General features: G+C 35.4%; 1 protein-coding gene across 1 annotated transcript in view; it reads left to right on the top strand.

The window, feature by feature from the left end:
- The window catches only part of LOC127965262 (mitogen-activated protein kinase kinase kinase 20), a 40,579-nt gene that overhangs the window by 13,989 nt on the left and 2,618 nt on the right, over positions 1-23,972 (top strand). Inside the window, exons 4-19 of the mRNA XM_052565960.1 lie at positions 900-1,001; positions 3,110-3,175; positions 3,802-3,830; positions 3,931-4,068; positions 5,811-5,897; positions 5,978-6,052; positions 7,810-7,916; positions 9,257-9,392; positions 12,770-12,814; positions 12,903-12,930; positions 13,559-13,692; positions 14,559-14,621; positions 14,714-14,812; positions 22,275-22,391; positions 22,537-22,611; positions 23,642-23,792. Coding sequence (XP_052421920.1) covers positions 900-1,001; positions 3,110-3,175; positions 3,802-3,830; positions 3,931-4,068; positions 5,811-5,897; positions 5,978-6,052; positions 7,810-7,916; positions 9,257-9,392; positions 12,770-12,814; positions 12,903-12,930; positions 13,559-13,692; positions 14,559-14,621; positions 14,714-14,812; positions 22,275-22,391; positions 22,537-22,611; positions 23,642-23,792 — 1,452 coding nt within the window. The remainder of the gene's footprint in view (positions 1-899; positions 1,002-3,109; positions 3,176-3,801; positions 3,831-3,930; positions 4,069-5,810; positions 5,898-5,977; positions 6,053-7,809; positions 7,917-9,256; positions 9,393-12,769; positions 12,815-12,902; positions 12,931-13,558; positions 13,693-14,558; positions 14,622-14,713; positions 14,813-22,274; positions 22,392-22,536; positions 22,612-23,641; positions 23,793-23,972) is intronic.

Here is a 23,972-nt window from a genome sequence, read left to right as displayed (position 1 = left end):
TATATATATATATATATATATATATATATATATATATATATATATATATATATATATATATATATATATATATTATTAAGGAAATTATTATTTCTGGAAAAAACAAATCAGCAAAAGCTAAGTTCACACAAATATTGATAATAATAATAATACTGATAATATATAAGATAATAATAATACTGATAATAATAATAAGACAGTTAATCAGTATATCAGAATGCCTTCTGAAGGTCAATTTATATATATATATATTTATATAATTTTTATTTGTTATAAAAATTTTATTTATTTTTACCAAGTTTATTGAAATTATTTATGACTGAGAAAGCTGCACATCAGTTTGTTGCAGGAGAAGATAATGATGCCTCTCCTCTGTTGTCAGTAATGTTGAATTTATGATGAAATAACTCTAAAATTAGGTGTGTCTTGAAAAGAGGTCAAGGTCCATAGCTCAGGGAGCTCTGATATGTTTGTTTTTTCAGCAAACAGTGGTGTCAGTCAGAGTTTGAAATTATTTTGACATTTAATATTTTAACCTAGGATCTGTTGCCTGATGCCTTTAAACATGTACTGTGCCATGCAAACATGTACCATCACAGTTGTGTTTCCTCCTGCCCTGCGTGCCGTAGATGTGAGTGTTTGTTGGTGTTTGCACATAGAACTGATTAGATGTAATCTTATCTGGTGTTAGGATTGTCCAGATTATTTTAGATGATGTAATTGAGCTCAGGATATTGTGGTAAACATGGCACAGTGCTTGATGACAACTAATACTAACAGTGATATGTTAAACTACTGCCCAATACAACATTTAATAGTTTTCATAGAGGTTTTTTGCATTTTAATTTACATTCTGTACGTGTGTGTGTGTGTGTGTGTGTGTGTGTGTGTTATGTTAGAGTACGCCAGCGGTGGATCTCTGTTCGACTATCTGTCCAGCGCTGAGAGTGAAGACATCAGTATGAAGCAGATTATGACCTGGGCAATGGACATCGCTAAAGGTGCATATACCGTATTCAAAAAAGACAGACTGAATGCTCTAAATGCACAATAAAACACACTTACAGTGGAAACCTAGCAGAAATGGTTACGTTGGTAATAAGGACAAGAACACATTAGAAGTGTGTGGTTCAGATCATCCTGGTCACGCTGGTGTTTTTGTGATATTAGTGGGTTTTTGGTGCTGCTAAGCTGTTAGTGACTAGCTTAAACTAGTGAAGGCCAGCATGGCTGTTAACATTATTACATTTTAATTAACTTTAACTTCCAGCTATGGCTGTGCAATTTATCCGTAAAACCGTTTCAATTTATCTATATAAAACAATTATTTACAATACAAATATTCATTTAGCAGACACTTTTATCCAAAGCGACTTACAAATGAGTACAATGGAAGCAATCAAAAACAACAAAAGAACAATGATAAAGCTTAAAATTAGCTTAAACGCCTTATTAGCTTAATCGCATTATTATTAATGATTAATAATAATATGACAACCTGCCCTCCAACCAATACTCTCGTATAGGTCATTTGTCGAAATCCCTGAAATACGACCCATCAGAGCGTATACTACAATTGCGCCCCTATCGGCAAAAGGTCGTTTTCATATTAATGTTTTGTACTCTTTTATTTGCCCTCTGGTTTGCGTTTCGTGTAGCTCAGTTAGTAGATTATTGCGTTATACGTTGATATGTAATCATGCTATCATGGGTTCGATCCCGGGTAACAGACGTGAACGAAAATGCATGTGCTCAATAAATCATAATTTAGCATGATTTCTGTGAGGGTTAGGTTTAGGGGTGGGGTTAGGTGTGGTCATTCAAACGAATAAGCCACCTACAGTAGTAAAATATGTAGGAAATACTGTGAGATCGGTGTAAAACGCCCACACATTGCATTTAAATAAACGTGCGTTTTGATTGGTAATGACGTTATACGTCATTTCATGACGACATACGCAACGCGATACTGTCATTATTTTTACGCCCGCTAGAGGGCGCTTAACTTTATAACGCAAATATTGGTCATAATAAGGTGCTTGCACAAACGACCTATATGGTTGTTTTTTTGTTGGAGAACAGGCTCTAATATGATGCATGATTATTGCGCCCCATTCTGCCCACTTTTGCAGCGCTGCACTTTCGTTCCTCCGTAAAAAAGCCCAAATCCCCGGGCATATCATTAAAATAATTTAACGTGACATTTGCAAAGTTGAATGTGCCTTATTTATCTAAGTATATTTACTCATGTTTTTTGCGTGCGGCTCTTAAAGTGACAGTGGGCTATTTTCCTGCTGCGACTGTGTGCTTATTAATCAAACAACAAAAGACAAATCTATAATCACACACTGCTCTTGAGTGAAGGATTTCTGTAGCTTTAAGAAACAAAAAAGTTTAATTCTTACAGTGAAGACTATGCCGTTTTATTTTAAATGTGATTATTAATTTCTGTAGTAGTCTGAACCACTGCAATAAATACAAAACTAGAGCCAAACTAAATGAGATATTAACCTTATTTACAGGACATACATATTTGTTATGTATCACTATCTTTAAATTAATCACCTCATTATCGTGTTAAATAAGCTGTTTCTCTGACCGGACTTGACCTGTAAGGGGAAACAAGGTGTTTACATTCATGTTTGAGCCTCTTGAAGAAACACTGAGAGTTTGACGCATGAACTGCGCTCTGATGTTTGGGTTAACATTACACATGGCAATATGATGCTGGTGTGATATATAACCAATTACCAATCTTGTCTCTGCAAAGTTATATCTAATCGGACAAATCTGTTAGAAATGGACCCGTTTGCTTTCAGTCTGTATTCATAAATCAGTGTTTACATGGAGCAAACGACACCGGACAAGAACTGAGTGCATAATGTTTAACCACAAGTTCGGAAAGGGTCATCAGCACACTAACAAAATTACAAGCTTCACATTTCTGCGTTTAAATGTGTCCTCCGTTGTAAATGCACTACTGTAAGCACATTTACTGTGTGTTCATATACACTGAGAAACATTGGTAGCAACTGATGTTGTTGTTTTAATAACTGCTCCTACAAAATCAAGCTCTGCTCTTTCTCAAGTTGTGTGTTTTCTCTCATAGGCATGCATTATCTGCACGCAGAAGCACCGTTTACAGTCATTCACAGAGACCTCAAGTCCCGAAACGGTTTGTGGAATAATTAGTTACATGCAATGCAAGTACATCATTAAATTACAAAAAAATAAATGTAATTTTAAGGTGTCCTTGTTACATGTACTTAAATTTATAATAACAATCAATTATGCATAATAACACGCAAGTAACCCTAAGACAAACCCTCACCACGTATAAAGTGCACAAGTCAGTTTATATTACTCAGTAATTAAATGTATATTTATTTTATATTGTAACAAGGACACCTTAAAAATAAAGTGTAACTGTAATCAGTTACTGAGAAAACTTGTGTATAATTAAAATGTTATAATTCAAGTGAAGATTAGTAGTTGTAATCAGTGTTAAACACTAATGTATGCTTAACTCTGTCTGCTTTAAATGATTAACAATTGAACACATTTGTTAGAAGTTTAGAAAAGTAATCCAAAATGAATCAAATGTAATCAGTTACATTATACTTTAATTAAGTAATTGAAATAGTTGCACTACTTATTGCATTTACACATAAATAGGATAACTTGTAATCTGTAACCTATTACATTTCCAAACTGTTAACTTTTGTCAAATAAATAATAATTGAATGCTGTGTGTGTATGCTGTATTTCCTCTGACCTGCTCAACCTGTGTTTTCGTTCCAGTTGTGTTGACAGCAGATTCAGTCCTCAAGGTACATATCCAAGATCCAGGCTGTCATTTTATCAGTCAAACATGAGAAATGAACCCTTATTGCGAGATCTGCTGATTAATTGGATTCTCCGTGTCCTCAGATCTGTGATTTCGGGGCGTCTAAGTTTCATTCGCACACCACCCACATGTCTCTGGTGGGCACGTTTCCCTGGATGGCCCCTGAAGTCATCCAGAGCCTCCCAGCGTCTGAGACCTGCGACACGTACTCGTACGGCGTGGTGAGTGTGTGAACATCAGTGCTTCAGACCGTCTACAATAATACCACCATACATTTTTACATGCATTATATTATTCATGTCAGGGTTTGCACAACCTTTTGAGAGATATTCAAGCACTTTTTAATGACTTTCAAGCATTTCACAACTATTTCCAGCACTTTCAAGCTCTAAAATGATTCAGTTTGATTGTTATTTTTATTGGGATGGCCAAAATATACTTTTACGTAAAAATTATACAGTATATTATATTATACAATTATATCCCGTAGACAGCAGCCGAGGAGCGCTTATTGGCTTATTAGTCATTCGGTTCTACTTTTTGTCTATATTCTGAAATGATAAAATCACTAAAATAAAACATCATATCATCAAGAAATCGGATTTTGTTAGAATTGTACACTTTTTTTGTGTATGAAGTAAGTAAAGTATCAAACTTAATTTCAATTTGCTACTAAATCACACATAGTCACTGAAGTTGGTTGTGGGTTCGATTCCCCAGGAACACATGATAGGTAAAAATTGTTAGCCTGAATGCAATGTAAGTCGCTTTGGATAAAAGTGTCTGCTAAATGCATAAATGTTTCTTTTTTTTTAAATATACATTTTTTAAATAAAAATTTGATTTTTCTGTTTTTTTTTTTTTTTTTTTTTGATTTTTGCATGCATCTTAACTCAAGCTTAGAGCTTTACAGTCAAAAACTTTTCAAGTTATTTCATTTTGAGGCTATATCACCCACCCCTAGCTTGCACTGAAAAAGTGAAAGGACTGCGTCATTTATTGATTTAAAACAAAACTCAGTCCAAACTCGTTTAAATAGTATTTTCTCTTGACACCAGATCGTTGATGTGCAGAACACATACTACATATCTTTTTACATTTGTATTATTATTATTTATATTATTTAGTCCTGTCAAATGATTACTCAGTGATAAATCACATCCAAAATAAAAGTTTTTGTTTACATAATAAATGTGTGTGTACTGTGTATATTTGTTATCTATATATATAAATAAACACAGATACAGTATATATTTTGAAAATATTTACATGTATATATTTATTATAATATAATTTATATCATATATAAATATATTTAATATATAAAAGTAACATATTTTTCTGAAATGTATACATGCATGTGTGTGTATTTATATATACATAATAATATACACAGTACACACACATTTATTATGTAAACAAAAACTTTTATTTTGGATGCAACATCAGTATTATTATTATTATTATTATTATTATTTTGATAGTCCATGACATAAAATGTGATGCATATAAAAATGACATCTCAATAATTATTAAGCACTTTATATTGTCTTTACTTATTAGGTGATTTAAATTAAACATTAATTATCATGTTTTTAGTTTGACATATTATTGGAAATGTAATGTTTGTTTTTGGTGGTAAATTTGTAAAAAGCCAAAAATATTATATTGACCCATATTTTGGCTTGTGGCTGAAGTATATGCAGTATATTGATTTAGTATGTTATATGGTCTTTACAGTAAATAATCTTCTTACTTTGCACAACTGTTTTTTGGTTTTAGGGAAATAAATACATTTAGATCTAATATATTAATAAAAATGAGGTTTGAACTGAACCATCAAGATAAGTTGAGAAAAACATGTAAAAAAAATTAGGTCTCATTTTTTGAGTGTGTGGTTGCACGGTGTAGTCAGTTGGTTGATGCATTGGGTCTGTTTCATATAGCTGTGGGTTTCTTTCAGGTCCTGTGGGAGATGCTGACGCGTGAGATTCCCTTCAAAGGTCTGGAGGGGCTGCAGGTGGCCTGGCTGGTGGTGGAGAAGAGCGAGGTAGAGGGGGTTTCTGTCGGCCGTGTGACTGATTTAGTGTCTGCAGCATGGTTTATGACCTGATTCATGTGTGTTTTCAGAGACTGACGATTCCCAGTAGCTGCCCGGACAGCTTCGCCTGTCTGATGAGAAGCTGCTGGCTGACAGAACCCAAAGTAAGACAGCAGATTAGGCAATTAGGCCACGTCATAGATCCTGACCACAGACTAGACCACTGTTACTAAATACAGTCAATGGAAGCGGCTACAGTCTGCTCGGAAAGACGCTAAAAGTGACCACGATGATGCCATACGCTACTTATAAACAGTTGTGTACATTCTTCCTAGTGTCAGCCTTTTACATTTGTTTGCTTCTCTTCTACTGACATACTGGACAGCCAAATTCCCCATGAAACTGTTTTCATTTCATTTCATTCACATGCACGACCAACTTAAGAAATGTGCTGGGTAAATAAGTCACATATAAGAAGTAAAAAAATAAATAATGCACAATCACAGTGTTTTGTAATACTGTAAAATTCATAATCAAACTGAAAGCATAAATATTGGCTATGTTCTACCATTTCAAATGCAAAACTGCGGCATTTCATTCATTCACGGACGGCGCTAAAACTGATAAAACATGCTTACTTGCTAGCAACCCGCCAAAATAAAAGCTTTCTGATTTAAGTATTAGCATTGTATTTTCAGTTTAGGGCCTACTGTAAAATCATTTTAATTTTATTTAATACACACTTTTTGTATTATTATATGAAAATTATTAAAAGTGCAATAGTACTATTTATACTATTCTTAATTACTTTATTTTATATAGGTATGTTTAGTAGGTCACACTATGTGCAGTGTAAGCACCAAACCAAATCTCAAAAGTGATCTGAAAAGTCACTTAATAAAAGCTGGTAACACTGGACTAAATCACATCTAAACACTAACCTCTATTCATTTATTTTTGCCATTTTTTAACACTAATTTTAATTTGATGCACCCTTTTGGCGTTCCAAACCTGTATGAATTGATTTCTTCTGTGCAACATGAAGATTTTTTTAAGTGTTAAATGTTTTGTTCAGTAGAAGTCAAAGCTTACCACAAGTGACAAAATATTGAATGTTCTACAGAAGAAAGAAAGTCAATCAGGATTTGATCGATACCTGAAGAGAGACAAGTGAATCAACACTTTTTAATAGTTTTTATTTGTATATGTTTATCCTGTAAGATCATGTTTAGCAAATACTGTATAAATTGTATGCAAAAATACAGTGAACCTACGCTAATTACACACATTACAAAGCATTAGCAATATGTTGCAGTACACTAACACAGTAATTATGCAGTGGACTGGTATTTACTCCGTGTTAAAGTAAAATGCGTTTATGCATGAATAACAGATAAGACATGCTGTTTGGTCAGGACTTTAATAACCACTGTCTTTATTAATAAATGACTGGACATTTTTAATGCATCCAGTCTAATATATTTAAATACGTGACCCACCAGTTTGAACAGAAATTGCATTAAAGCATATTTGAGTTCATCATAAATGCAAACACAATAGAAGTAATTATTGAATTACACATAAAGATGTACTTGATTCTTACACAGATGAGCCATTAAATCACTCTCTAGAGTTCAGCAAGTTGTGTTTAATAGAAAATGTAATTATAATACATTTGAACTTAATTGCAATAAATAATATTACTTTCACAAGAAGAACTCTTTTAAAAGTATACTAAAGTCTGCTTTTTTCATGAGTTGAGTGTTTGGATGTAGTGTTCATTGCTCAAATCTGAGTCTGAGTTTGGTTTTATTGAGTGTATATGTTCTGAGTGTATAAATGTTTCTAGTGTTTTAGAAGAGTTGAGCGCGTCAGAAATGCTCTTCTGGAAGTGCTGATGTTTTAGTTGATGGTGTTGCAGGACAGACCCCTGTTCAAACACATCTTGTCCACGCTGGAGTCCATGTGGAGCGACAGTCACTTACCGGAGGAGTGCGACACCTTCCTGCACAGTAAAGCAGAGTGGAGGTACACACGGCACAATATCCATATCATAAACCTGCCCTGTATTTTATTTTTATTTTTTGCACAACTTGGAAGAGATGTGATGTGTCAGAAAGGGGAACTGAGGACATGTGAATGTGAAATTTCAAATGTATTCGTCAGAAAAGAAGCAGACAAGGAAATCGATCGCACAGGGAAGTTTAGAGATAGGAGATGAGCAAGCAGGGGGCGTGGCTAAACCAGAGGGGGCGGTCCCAGTGGGAGGAGTTCCAGCTCCTGTCCTTTTAGAGATAACTGTAGTCTAGAGAGATTGTGCAGCTCTCTCTGCTGGTGAAATATGATATTACAAATGAACAATGACTCGGGCTTGACTGCGCACACCTATAATTAAAGAAACACCACTGGACGATTCTGCACTGAATGTTTCCGTTCAGCTTTCCTTTAGGAGCGTTTATGCTGTCTAGAGAATAAAGACAATATTCGGCCATTATCCTTTCATAATGTTTCAAAGCTTTGTCGTGAAATCACTATACAAAAATATCTATTTTTTAAAACACCTAATAGCCATTCGCTAGAGCACGTGGAAACATTAAAATAAAAAATACATACTTGTGAGTAACAGTGTGCCTTAAATGGCACATTTGTTGACAGGTTATGTGCATTATTAGAACCATTTCTTATGAGCATTATTATTATTATTATTTATTTATTTACTTATTTATTTGCCAGTTGTTGTAACATATTTGAACTCAAATTTCTTAATATTTTTTGTCTTTTAATTTTTTTCTGATATTTTTTACCTAAACAACAGTTGAATTTTTTGTTGTAATTTTTTAAAAATTGTCAGTGTACTACAAAAGTGTGACTGTGGTAAAAAAAACCCCGAAAGCAATAAATAATATTACAATTAAAAAAATTATAATAATAAATTATCACCTAATCATATATCTATTTATTTTAGAGTTGTCAAATCGATTAATAGCAAATAAATTCCATCCATAATAATTGTTTGTTTACATAATATGTGTTCTGTGTGTATTTGTGTGGATAAATAAACATGCGCACATGTATGTGTATATAAAACAAAATATTTATTTATATTTATATAATATAAATCATGTATAAATATAAATATGTGTGGAAATATTTTTTAAATATATACATATGTGTGTTCTACTTATAAAACTAGTCAGAACACACATATATTGTGTACAAACTATTATTTTGGATGTGATTAATCGATTTGAGATGACTAAATTATTTACATATCGATGTATGCCACATTATGCAAAAAATATATTAAGGTATGTTCTCATTGAACAGTGGTGTGATGTTGATGATTAAGCTGGGTTTTGTGTGAGCAGGTGTGAGATCGAGGCGACTCTAGAGCGTCTGAAGCGGCTGGAGAGAGATCTGAGCACCAAAGAACAAGAGCTGAAAGAAAGAGAGAGACGGCTAAAGATGTGGGAGAGGAAGCTCATCGAGCAGTCCAACACACCGGTGAGTCTCCTACTGCAGTCTTTCCAAGAGCTTTTATTTCTTTAACAGTGCATAGAAGCAGATGATTTGAAGAATATTCACACTCTTGTATGCATCTTATGAAATAGTCATGCTCTTTTCCATACTATGAAAGCAAGCTCCAAAAAGAACAACAATAAAAAAGTCTCACAACCCTTACGATAAAGAATACACTTTAGCATACATTTTTTTTTAAATTAGTGCTTGTTACGAAAATATGGTTACACTTTATTTTAAGGTGTCCTTGTTACAGTGTAATTATACACTTAAGTACTGAGTAATATTAATTAACTACATGTACTTACTATATGATTAGGGTTTGATCTAGGGTTCGTTGCATGTAATTATGCATCATTTATTGTTCTTACAATAGTGAGTACATGTAAAGTGTAACAACGACACCTTTAATATAAAGTGTTACTGGAAATACTTAAGTGCAATCTGAAAGTTTAATTATGATAAAAAGGGAAAATGATGGTAACACTTTATTTTAAAGATGTCCTTGTTGCACATTACATGTACTTACTTTTGTAATAACAATTAATTATGCATAACTACATGCAAGTAACCCTTATCACTTAAGTACATGTAGTTAATAATTATTACTCAGTACTTAAATGTATAATTACACTGTAACAAGGATATCTTAAAATAAAGAGTAACTAAAATTATTATTTTTAAACTTATAAACAAATAAAATAATAACTTAACAATTTAATACATTTCATAATTAGTTCTGTTGTCTTTGAAATATGGTTAAAGTACTGCTGAATGTACTCACAAGCCTTCATGGTAAACTAAAATATACTTAAATGTCATTTAAATATATATGTAATTAATCAGATAAGTAATGATGAATTTGCAATTTAGTACTTAAAATAACATGAACTAAACATGATTTAAAATGTACTTTAAAATAAAAGTGTTGCAAAGTGAATTTAAAAGTGTACTTAAGTGTGTTAAGAAACATGAAAGCAAACTCACTTTAAGTACACTTAAGTGTCCCTTTTATTTCATTTGGATTAAATGCGAGTAGTTTTTTTTCTAAATAGTCTTTTAAGATAATACTACAAGCACACATTCAAAACAATTAAGCACACGTCTTTTTCACGTCTTTTTCTTATCGATATATATTACTACACTGTTACTTGACACATCTGTAATATTGCTGCATAACAATCAAAAGTTATCATGGCATGTTAAATGTAATTTGTTCAAGCTTTTTACATTTACTTTTACTGTTGGAAGGTTTAAGGATGAGTGGATTAATGTGCCCAGTTCTTGAAAACATTGTTCATTGAGCAAAACTTTTGCTGATTATTTAACTGATTATTTATTATTTCGATTGAGTGTTTTTGTGCTTTTGAAATCCTTTCTGGGATCTACTGGGAACAGTGGTTGTTTTCTGTCTTTTAGACTAGTTTTAGGTGGAGGTAAGTGGTCTGTGGTGTGCTGTGGAGGTTAGAGCAGTCACTTCCCTTCATTCCCAGTAAAGGCTGTATTAGGTGAGGCCGCGAGACGCCCACCGGGTCCTTATGGATGTTATTTATGGCAAATGAAGTGGATGTATAGCCACATGCTGAGGAGAGCGAGAGAGAACAGCGTGTCAGCGCGGCGAGGACAGCGCACACTTACGAACAACTGACATTTCACTGACATTAAGATTGGCCAATTTGAGCAGTGTGAAGACTGTGAGGAACTCGCACGCCATCAAGAAAGAGAGAGAATGAAAAACACGAGCGAGAAAGAGTATTTCAATATTTCTTCCAGCAGAACCGAGATGCATTACATCTGTTCCTCTAATCAGACTTTCCTCTTCACTGTTCACTCCATATATGACTGAATCCAGGTAAAGACTGGTACTCCCTCGTGAAAAAGAAGAGTTATTAAAGTATCAAAAACACTGAGCTTAGTACAGTGATATTATTAATGAAAGAAAAGGCCACTTAAGCGTATTTAATGAGAGTGCACCTTCATGACTGTTTCTAAATGCACTTTTATAAATTACATTTATGCATTTAGCAGACACTTTTATCCAAATCAAGTTACATTGCATTCAGGCTATCAATTTTTACCTATCATGTGTCCCCGGGGAATCGAACCCACAACCCTGCGCTTGATAACGCAATACTCTACCACTTGAGCTTATTTTGATGTTGACATGCAAAGCTCTTAACTGTAGCATTTTGTTTGATATTACATTTATTGGATTTGAAATATACTAAAACAGCTTAAATTGTTATTATACGTGACCCTGGAGCACAAAACCAGTCTTGTGTCACTGGAGTATATTTGTAGCAATAGCTAACAATACATTATACGAGCCAAAATTATAGACTTTTCTCTTATTACACAAATCATTAGGATATTAAGAAAAGATCATGTTCTGTGAAGATATGTTGTAAATTTCCTATATCAAAACTTAATTTTTGATTAGTAATATGTATTGCTAAGAATTAATTTGGACAACTTTAAAGACGATTTTTGTCAGTATTATAGATTTTTTTTGCACCCTCAGATTCCTAAAATTAAAATAGTTGTATCTCGGCCAAATATTGTCTGATATACATCTATGGAAAGCTTATTTATTCAGCTTTCAGATGATGTATAAATCAAAATTTTGCAAAATTAAGACTGTTTTGTGGTCCAGGGTCACATATTGTTACTGAAACAGCTTACATCATTACATTGTGTAACTGCAAAAATATGACATGAAATACGAGTTTCAATGGAAATGACTGTACAAAACTATATTCAGTTGATCATAAATGCTTGCAAGTACTTTGAGCAGTACTTTAACCATATTTCAATGACAGCCGAATTATGAAATGACATGTAAAGATGTACTTAAGTCCTACTTAAGTGGGTCAAAATCACTCAGCTAACTATATTTAATATAAATTTAAATGTTAATACATATTCATTTAATTGCAATTATCAGTGTTCATAAACATTACATTCAGTTTGCACACAAGTATATTCTTGTAAAGTATATTACTTAGTAAGTACTGTTTGTAAAAGTATGTTAATGTGTACTTTTTTTCATGCATTACACTTTGTAAAGGCATATTATGTTGCATAATAACTGTATTCATGAAATCACACAATGCATTAAAAGTTGCACACAAGGTATAGACTGCTTTAGTAAAACTACTTTAATAATGCATATTTTTACTCATGTAAACAGTATATAAGGGATCATACCAATCATTTTTTTCATTGCATTTGAGCATCATATGACAGAATCAAAAATGGATGAATTGTTGATAACACTGATGAATCTGCACTTATCTGTGCTGATATCAATGTAGTCTGTGTGCACATGCGAGTCTTTCTGTTCCTCTGTCTGTGTTTGACAGCTTCTCCCAAACCTGGCCATCCACTCCTGGACAGAAGAACATGTGGTGGGTAGAATATTTCTCAACAGAGACCATCTGATCAGACTTCAGCTTTAGATTTGTGTTCCTTTCTTAACATATTTTGTCTTTACAGCATTTCTGGATGGAGCAGATTTTCCGAGGTGAGATTCCTCGTCGTGTTTATATTTATACAAAATGTAAATTTGGGGCTAGCGAGATTCATTTTTTAGAGAAATTAATACTTTTATTCCACAAGGGCACGTTAAATTGATCACAAGTGACAGTAAAGACTTTCACAGTGTTACCAAAGATTTCTGTTTGAAATAAATGCATTTTTTTCTACTCTTTCCTGAATCCTGGAAACATTTAGAAGCAAAACCCGATTTCAACATAATAAGATGAGATGTTTCTTGAGCAGAAAATTAACATATGACGATGATTTCCCAAGGATCATGCTATGAAGACCGGAGTAATGATGCTGAAAAGTCAGCTTTGTATCGCAGGAATAAATTATATTTAAAAATATTTTTAAATAGCAAACTATTATTTTAAATAGCAATAATATTTCACAATATTACTGTTTTTTTCCTGTATTTTTTGATGAAGCATAAGATAATTGTTTCACTAAACACTCAACAAATCCAGAATGGTTTCTGTGATGTTCGCGTTTTCGGTGCAGGTTTAGAGGATAGAGAATATCATTAGATCAGCACAACAACAAGACAAATGGATGCAGTTTACTGAGAGAATCCCTGCTATGACAGAAACATGAGCATGTGCGCTGTGCAGGTGATGGAGAGCTGCAGCAGTACGCCGAAATCTTCAGGCAGAATCACATCACAGGACAGAGACTGCTGCTGCTGTCCGAGACAGACATGAGAGACCTGGGTGTGACGTCCAAAGGACACATCATACATCTCAAGGTACCTTAAGTGCACATTATATTGTCTCTGAAAACCTGTCCATACACTCTGAAGTTCAAGTCAACAGGAAATAATCCCAGCATGTTTGTAAATGCCAGATATGTGTATATTTTGAATGGCACATGCATCTCAGATTCAAAGTGCATGGTTAAATCCATCAATGCAACAGAGTTTTAATTTATATTCATAGCTCCCACGAGTAAGATCAGTGAACAAGCTAATCCACAGCACAGGATAAAATCTCCTTAATAGCTCAATTACTTCTCCTCGACAGCAATGAGTTGAAAGGAGAGAACATGTTTACTGAGGTCACCAACGACAGATTGTCCTTCTAAGAAACCCAGACCCAAGCATCTGACTCATGCATATCCTCTCGTTTCTCAAAGATGTTCAAGCTGTGCTCAGAAAGGCCAAGATCTCAATATTAACTGGTGTGAACAATAGAGCTTGGGATTTTTTTATTTCCGCCAAATAGTTCAAGAAAAGTATGTGACAGTGTTTGTATTTCACCGAAACGCCATTATGTCACATGCCTAAGCTTTCAAAGAGCAACCTGTGAGAAATAATTGTTCTTCCTCTGGGATACGCTGGGAGCCATCATCACACGTCTGATCGTGTAAAGCATTCATAGAGAGCCTGATTTGTTGAATGAATTACTCTAGATGTATATGACATATGCCAGAGCACGGATTATATGTTCGTAAGTGATACACAATGGTATTAATTGTTGTTTTGCTGCTGGAAGTCTATTAACAGGTAATAATTACATTACATTCACACCCAGCTGGTCATCGGATGATTGTCAGTGCGCTGCATAAATCCCTCTCGTGATGTTTTAAACATTTTGTCGAATCTTTCTTTTCCAGACCGAGATTGAGAAACTTACCCACGACTACATGAACCTGTTCCACTTTCCGCCGTTGATCAAGGCATGTGTTCTTTGAGGTTTCATCGCTTTCTGGATCTTCTTTTACATCAGAGTTGTCACAGCTAATGTATTCACCTGAACATCCTCTCTCAGGATGGTTTGTCCACGGAGGAAGCAGAGGAGGAGTGGAGGAAGACGGTGGATCTGGAGCTGGTGTTTGGATATCACTGGAAAGCAGGCACAGGCCAATCGGTAAATCACTCCACTGCACATCATGTGTGCCACAGTTACTGATTAATCTATGAAACTCAAATGAGTCCACGTGATCTGTGCGTTTGCTGTCATTTTATTCTGGTGCTCACAAGATGCTGGGATGCGGTTCTGCAGTGTTTTGAGTCGTTGCTAGGGTTTTGTAGGCGGTTACCAATGACGTAACGTTTACAATTAAATGTAAAATTACATTAGAAATGCTGTTTAATTTATTTTATTATGATATTTTCGGAGCATAAAATCAATCATGTTAGGGTGATCAAACTGCACTGGAATTAAATTTACTAAATGAACTTATTTAGTACTAAGGCATAAAAAGAACAATATAGAAAAAAAAGAAAGTTTCATATTTTGATAAAAAAAAATTCTAACTTATACTCATCAAAACTGATTTACTGCTTTAAAAACTTCAAATTTTCAATTTTGAAACATTTCAGAAGTCAAATCACAGTCATGCGGTCCAACTAACATGCAGGGGCATGCAGAAACAAAAAAGAAAAAAAGAAAATTATATGTCTCTTAAAGGCGCAATATGTAATTTTTATGCTTTAAAAATAGCAGAAATCACTATATCTATGTTATATATATATTTTTTTTTGTTGTGTACTTACATTATCCCCACAGTTTCCACAAACTTTCAAATCCGGAGAAAATTATAGTTTAATTAGAAGACACGGCACATTTCTTTATTTCCGTTTTGTCGCCCATTTAAACTTTGAACCCTCTAGTTTATCTAACTTCCTGCGGAACCGGCAAATACAAAGGCGAACAGAAACAAGACGAGACGAAGAAGAAAAAGTAGTAGCTAGCCTTGATCGAGACTATTATATTTAATATTTATATTGTTTATATTCGTATTTATACCTCAATCAATAACTTAGTTATGGATCATGATTATGCTTTGCCTGCACGTTCTGTGAAGCGCAAACGTAGGGGTGAAATAAATGACCCGAGAAGGTTTTGGGACAAGATAAGAAACAAGACACGGGTAAATATTGGAGTTGCATTTCCAAGATAGAGAGAGCCTCGTGACAAGCTGAAACTACAGAGAGATGCTGAACTCACTTGCATTCGGATAAACAGGTACGCATCCATTCAGCTAACTGTATCTATCCGTATATTTTGTGAAACGATGATGTCTTGTGTAAAACGCAGACGGACTAGCTCTCACGAAATCTACATTTGTTCTATATCTAGCTGGATAAAGTAGCTTCAAATGCAGTTCTCTAACTTGTTCGATATCATAGTGTAAACATAATTATAATTATTAACGAAAGGCGACCGCGTTTTTTTAAAGGGGGGGGGGGGTGAAATGCTCATTTTCACTCAATCTCCTGTTAATATTGAGTACCTATAGAGTAGTACTGCATCCTTCATAACTCCAAAAAGTCTTTAGTTTTATTATATTCATAAGAGAAAGATAGTCTGTACCGATTTTTCCCGGAAAAACACGAGCGCCTAGAGGCGTGACGTGTGGGCGGAGCTAAAGAATCACGAGTTCGAGTAGGCTTTTGCGTTGAGAGCTGGAAGCTGTGACATTACCGTGAGGAAAAAAACAACCAAAACAAACCATGACTAACAGTCAGATTCAGCCGTTTATTTATGATCCAGAATCAGATCCAGAGGCTGAAATTTAACAAGAGCAGCATCAGCAAAGGCTTCTCTATGTGGTATGTACTGAAACTGTATATATTTGCTTAGCGGTTTTGGAAAATGACTAAGTTCCACTTTATGTCGTCTTTTTTTTTTTTTTTTTTTTTTTTTTTTTTAAGCTGTACATGTGAAAGTGCAGTTTGATGACAACATCGCATGTTGTTAACTTGATGTGCTTACGCACTGATAGCGAAGTTAACAACACAGAGATATTTGAAGCAGTTTTACTCACCGCCTGCGGTTCCAACACACGATCGTGACCCTTTTTCGTTGGGACTACATCATCCTTAAGAAATAAACGATGTGCAAATCCGGCGTCAAACTGGGCCTTGTTTGTAAAACAAGCATCTTCGAAATGCAGGGAACAAACAAAAACACTTGCACAACTCCGTTGATGCTCTGTAAAAATAAACTCCATCCACTGGTCCCATAATGCTGTTTCTCTTTTGGTAATCTGTGCAGGGTTGTCTTGCCCTGGCAACCAAAAACACACTCCTTTTGTGACATTTCGCGACGCTCTCGCTCTGGTCAGTGAATGTCTCTGCTCTGCTATACGGGAGCGCGCGCTCTTCCGGCAGAAGTGCCTCAGGACCCATATAAGGAAATTCCACTCCATCTAACGTCACACAGAGCCATATTCGAAAAAAAACTTTCCGAAACTTGTGACAAACCGGAAGGAGTATTTTTGGAACAGAAATACTCCTTCAAATGTACAACTTAATTTTTGAAACTTTGTCCATGTTTAGCATGGGAATCCAACTCTTTAACAGTGTAAAAAATCTCAGTATGCATGAAATAGCATTTCACCCCCCCCCCCCCCCCCTTTAACATATATTACTACTAGCTAGATGGAATATTGATTTGATAGGAGTCTCATAATTCATATATCTCTCCGTTCGAAAAGACGTGATTGTCAAAATACTAAGTTAGAATGAGTGAGGAGTGATAGGGAGCGACAGAGTGCGTGTTCCAATGAACAACAACTCCCATGAGCCTTACGCTCTTTCCCGACGTCATCAAAGTACGTCTTATGGTATTATTTTGATTGAGTGACCCCTGGTGGCCAAAAATCCCATACTGTACGTTTAAAACACTGAATAATATTTTATGACGAGGCAACATTAGTTTGCGTTAGTTAACATGTCATGCGGTGCGACTCCCCAAAAACTTTGACATTTCTGAGTAAAAAAAAAATACTTTGATAAATGAATAACTTTTAATGTATTTAAAAACTTTCTGAAAATCAGTGAGATGTGGACAATCAAATGCATTCATCAAATTGATGTTTAAGCCAGATTTTAAATTGGAAAAGGCACCAAGATGATTACATTTCCAAGAAATAAAAGATTTTCACTTGTCATCGACTCGTGTCCGATCACTGAAAAAAGTAATTGCATTTTTGGTGGTTCTCTTTAATGTACGTAAACCTTAAGATTTCTTTGTAATTTACCATCATCATTATTGTATCTGTGTGAGATGTTAACGGGGGGCTTTTGTTGGATAACTGAGATGTTTTCACACAATCGCAGTGCTCCTTGATTTGAAGTCGTCTTCCTCGAGTAAAAGAGGCCTGTTATCGGCCTCCTCCCAAGACTGACCAGCGTCTCGCCAAACGCATTTTCGGTTCCCAAGCCTCTTGATTTTGTTTCTCCTTTTTGTTCACTTAAAAAGGGCCGCGAGAGATAAATAATTTTTCATCCGAGACGACGCAAAAGCATCCGCCCCCTCTCGCCGGCGAGCCTTTGTTCGGGCCCCTGACACAGTCTTCACTTGCCGTTTGAATTTAATCAAAAATGTAGCCAGAAGTCATTTTCTTTTTAAAAGGCAAATGTTATTTAATCTTTCAGCTGTTCATTGTCCCATCATAAATAGTCCCCTTTCAAGGCGTACGGCGGGGCTGAAGCGGGGCCGCTAATTGCCTCCTATTTCTCCTGACATGTGGTGGTTTGGTTGGGAGGAAGCTCAGCGGGAAGAAGGAAACAGGAGTCTGAGAAAATGAGAGCTAATTATTTTCCCCTGCCTGGTGTCAGCCTCTGTGTCAGCCTTGTTTTTACAAACTGCAAGGTTTTTTGCACTAAATAAAACAAACCCGCTCTGCTCGAGGTTTTCGCTCGCTCGCTCTCCATCTCTCTCTCTCTCTCTCTCTCTCTCTCTCTCTCTCTCTCTCTCTCTTTCCTGGCGGTGTCGTGGTAGCAGCTGCACTTCTCAAAGCCTAAATGAGACCCTGCGATTGTGCCTTGCCCATCTGACAGCAGAGTGTTTCTGTTAATGAGGATATCAGGGCTTAGTCGCCGGAAAGGTGCTGAATTATGCATGAGGTGTCATTAGACGCTCACCACGCCGGCCGTCATTACCACACATTGTTTCTGCCGCTGCTATTAGGCAGGGCTAACGTTTGGCATGCGCTCGGCCGACGTGTTACCGGCCCCATCCAAAACAAACAGGCACATGCTCACTATTGCTTTTTTTCCACGAGGGCTCGTTCTCTGTCGAGATTTTGCGTAAGTGTGAAGAGCCACGTGCTTCAAGCGTTAAACTTTGACCTCTGCGCCCGGCTGCATGGCCTCATGGAAAGGGCCTCATCTCCATTGCTAATGTGAGTGAGAATGGATGTTAAGGTCTCCAGCTCTTGTTGTGCTTGAGAAACAAACACGGCCGCTTCTCTGCACTCTGATCTCTTAGCTTCACATCGTTCACGTGTGTGTGGATGAACACCGGTTGACATTCAAACATTCATTCTCGCGCTTGACTTCCTCCAGGATGTGTTTGCGTTTACACGCCACACCTCAATGTGTGACAACAGAGCAACGTCCAACATTATCTGTAACACTTGTGTTAATAAGTGACAATTTATAAGCATCCACCAGCTGTCCTATTGTAGGTATCTAATGCCCAGATCCAACATAAAAGCAGCAACAAAAAGCTGACTTTGTCTGCAGTGTATTATGTCGCCTGCATCTTGGCCAGAAAACTACATGCATGTGCCAACTGTGCCTTAACTCTCCACACCAGCAGGAGGCAGTAGTGTGTCAATCATCTGTCAATCAAAAGGGAAGCCAGGTCTTGTGGATATTCACTGTGGATATTCACACATTAAACAAAGAAGCGCTTGTTTAGCATTTTCACACCAATCTCACTCACCACAGACAATATCTGCATACAGTATTTGTAATTACAAATAATAGGAAAGGAAACATTTGTTAATGTCCTTTTAACCTATTGTTACTTTTATGTTTTTTTTTTTATCTTTCATGTTACACATGGCTTGGATTCGTCTGTACTCTGAAAATCTGTATCCGGGTTTCCATTAAAACCTATTACTGTACATCATTTTTTCCTCTCACGGTATTTCATGGCAGCTGATGTAGGAAGGTTTACTAATATTGCAGCCACAGCACTAGCCATTATTTCTGAAGGAAACATATCCGTGCATCTTTACATTTACATTTATGCATTTAACAGACACTTTTATCCAAAGCGACTTACATTGCTTTCAAGCTAACAATTTTCTCCTAACATGTGTTCCCTGGGATTCAAACCCCCAACTTTGCGCTTGTTAAGCAATGCTCTACCACTTGAGCTACAGGAACTCTTTAGCAAAGCAGTGCAGAGTTTAAGGGGGTCTAGACAAGAGCTAATAATCATTTTGTCTGAGCAATGAATAAAATATAAAAATTTAAGAATAAACATTTTCTCATTTTATTTGTACTATCTTATTATTTAGAATAAGTACGTTTTAGGCTAAATTAATTATTTAAGCCCCATATCTTCGCGAGTCGTGATTGGGTCTCAACTTGAGAGGACATGAGAGGACTCTCTTTTCTTTATTTTTCCCGCTTTAGCAAGTTAACAAATATTTGTTGTTTTGTTTATGAACCCGCTAATAAAAATGTGTTAGACTGAGTCATTTCTTGCTGAACAGGTGATTTGAAGTGATGGGCTTGTGTGTGGCGTGTGATGCAGTACTCAGTTTAAGCATGTAACTTAAACCTTCAGATTCACCCTCGGCTTGTGACAGCTGAAGAGGATCTTGTGAGATGTGAGATCGCATCACTGAATACTCTTGAAAAACTCTGGAAGCACAAAATATCCAAACTTTTTCAGACTACTGCAGATTGCCCTCATGCTTCCCGCTGGTTCGGCTACATCAGATAAATATCAGATAATAAATAGCTATACAATTATAGGACTAAGTTTTACATGCCATTTAATTTGTGTTTTGTTTTTTAATTGTACAGAATTATAAAATAAAATGCAAATAATAATCAGGCCTGTTTTAGGCTTTTCCTTATTTTTATATTTAAGACATCCATCAGTCATGGACTGGCCATCTCCTTATTGAATGTGCCTATAGAGAGAAATGCACAGATTACATGATGAAAGAGTTTCTATTTTCGATTCGACTTATTTTGTTTTAAAGTAGTAATTTAAAGCTTTCTCTATATATGTTTTTATCAGGTCTGTGAGCCAATTTGCTGAATTTAGGTTCATCATTGGGAAGCGTTTCTGTTCAAGATCGAGACGGCAGAAAGCATTATTTTCTTTATTTTATAAAAGCACAACTGTTTGTTGATATTGAGTGCTAGAACCTAGTTTTATAATGTTGTATAACTCTCTGATGCTTTTATCTGCGAGCATGCTCATGTTATATGTATTTTACCATTTTGTTGAGTTTAAAAGGTGAGACGCATTCGTTCTGCTCTCACTGATCATTTGATCACTGTAAAATATTAAAATAAATCTCTGTGTGTACCCTCGGAAATAATCCTGCAGGCGCTCTGGTCATATACACATTTCAGAAAAACAGGTGGCTTTTCTGTGTTGGGTATGTTTTTCTGATATTAATTTATTTATTTTATGTATTTTTTATGTGAAATAGAAATGTTCTTGCAAAATTGACGTGTTTCCTTTAGGTGTATTTTCAATTCGCAATTTCTGTTTGCACAACGTGAATGCTAATGAAAATGCGGCTTGTGTCAAGTTTGAATCCAAGTCCTCCCGAGTCCATCCAAATCCGAGTTAAACTCTGTCCTCAACTCTCTTGGGAATGCTCAGATGAGATAGAAAATTAGAGTAGTTTTCTGTGTGGTTCATCTTGACTTTGTTGTTTGCTGGCCTTCAACATTTCATTTTTCTGCTCGTGCACTGGTTTGTTAAGCTGAACAGCCAATCAAGTGGTCTTTTGTCACATAGGCAAGCTCAATGTTCAACATGCACTAGAAAGTGTCATCTTTATACAGTGTCCCTGCCATTTCTCTCCAAAAGTTATCAGTGATAAAAATATCTTGTACCAAGTTTAAACTGGAGTTGCTTGGATGTCTTACAGGGCTAACACAAGCACCAAACAATGCAAGTGTAGTGTTTATTGTTGTTGCCATCTTCAGTTGTTGTTTGTTGACTGTTAATCAATGGTCCGGTCAATGTTACCACCTTCTGGACTGAAAAAAATCAAGTTGCAGGTTTGAGCTGAGCTCCCAGTGTATGGATAAGGAAATCCGTTTTGACCTGGAAATGTGAAAATCTGTTTAGATTGCACAGGATAGTTTCACCCTGCTTTGTGAAAGAAGCCAATCAAAGCTCAAGTGTGTGGTTCATACCCATTAGTATCCTCTAGGTTGCGCTGTAGGGTTATATCACCCTCAAACAGAAAAAATCATACAGGTCTACATTTCTGTTTGTTGAAAACATGCATCATATTTATGGCCTCGTTTACCTACATAAGAATCCACAGTTTAACCTCATTCAACTGACTGCTGTCTCATCTGTATCTCTGTCTTTCTGACCTCCGCAGGACTGCAAATGGAAAATGTACATGGAGCTTGATGGGGATGAGGTGGCGATTGCATATATCAAAGACGTGACCTTTAATGCCAACAGACCAGACGCAGATGTATTAAAGATGACCAAGGTGAGAAATGTCATGTAACAGTGTAAATTATGTCTCCATTAGGTTTGTACTGGGTCTTAAGGAATGCACCAATATAATATTCTCAGCCTTAGGTTGATGTGCTTTACTGTTTGTGGTAAAATCTAAAATCTAAATTACTCCCCAGCCTCCGTTTGTGATGGATAAGTGGATCTTGGGAATTTCTGGCACACAAACTGTTGACTGCATAGTAAACTATGAGGTAAGTAGCAGAAAAAAGACTTGGTATTAAGACTGTAAGTGCAGTGCATATCCTGTAAAATCAAATGCAATCATTCTGCAGTGGGACATGTTTTTACTTAATGACACTGTCTTGAGAAAATAAAGTGAAAGACGAGACTTGATTTTAATCACTGGTTAAAAACTTGAATAGCTTTGGTGACAACAATTGAAAGGGAAAGTGGCAGAGCAAGTCTGATGAAAAGTAATCTATTTCAATAATTGTTTGTAAGTGAAAACTGCATGCTTTTGAATCAATTGCTATCCTGTCTTTAAAGTAAGATGTACTGCTGAATGTACTAACATACATTAATGGTAAACTGTTAATATTTTCTATTAAAACATGCATGTCATGTATTTTATTGTATGTTACTTCCGTTTATTACATTTAAACTATATCACGTTTAACTGCAATGCTAAATAACACACTGCAGTTAAAATCATTATATTCATGCCTATATATGTCGCATGTATATATTTAGTATGTTAGGCAACACATTAAAATTAAAAATCAAAACATGACAAATGATTATTAAAACAATGATTTAAAATGTATTTTTCATTACATGAAATGTGCAAGAAACATTCATCTTTAAGTAAACTTGAGAGGCTTTTTAAATTAATATTAGTATGTACAATTTTGAAAAGTATTATTTTACATTTAAAAGTACGTTAAAAGGGCACATTAAGTACAAATAAGAGCACTTCTTTTTCACATAGGTATAAACTCATGTTAAGAAAAGTTACTTTCAATTTAATGTTAAATATATAAAGTCAGCATTTCACTGGACATATTGTCATTTTAGGGAGAAAACATTTGAAGTACAGTAGTTCACTGATGTGAGATCTGTTAGATTTAGTACTTTAGCAGTATGCTTTTTATTAAATCTCTTGATGTGCAACTTTCTAAACAGTGTAAAGTTCAATAGGTATATTTGTAGTATATACTGTATGCCACATTTTCAAATGTTATAAGTTAAACATGTTTGAGCTGGTGCCTTGTCTCCTGCCAGGGTAACGTGAGATCTCCTAAGTGCACGAGACACGAGCACAGAGTGCAGTGGAGCCCAGACAGCGGGAGGGATGTGATCAGACCTGTAGAGCTGCTCATTGAGACGACGCCAAACACAAGGGAAGGCCACAACAGAAGCAGGTCCAACTCAGGTAACACTATCCTGATTGGTAGAGAGCTAGTTTGGTGTCGTATTCAAATTAATTATATTGAATTTTCTTTTGAAAGGCAGTTTTTTTTAAAACAAATTTTAAAATACTTTTTTTATTGATTAAATTATTGCATATTACAATTTTTCATGCAATTTGGAATCAACAAACAGACTACAATTT

The sequence above is a fragment of the Carassius gibelio genome, chromosome B9 (assembly GCF_023724105.1).
Source record: "Carassius gibelio isolate Cgi1373 ecotype wild population from Czech Republic chromosome B9, carGib1.2-hapl.c, whole genome shotgun sequence".
In the NCBI taxonomy this organism is placed as follows: domain Eukaryota; kingdom Metazoa; phylum Chordata; class Actinopteri; order Cypriniformes; family Cyprinidae; genus Carassius; species Carassius gibelio.
The sequence above is the reverse complement of the archived record's forward strand: the minus strand, read 5'-3'. Positions and strand labels throughout refer to the sequence as shown.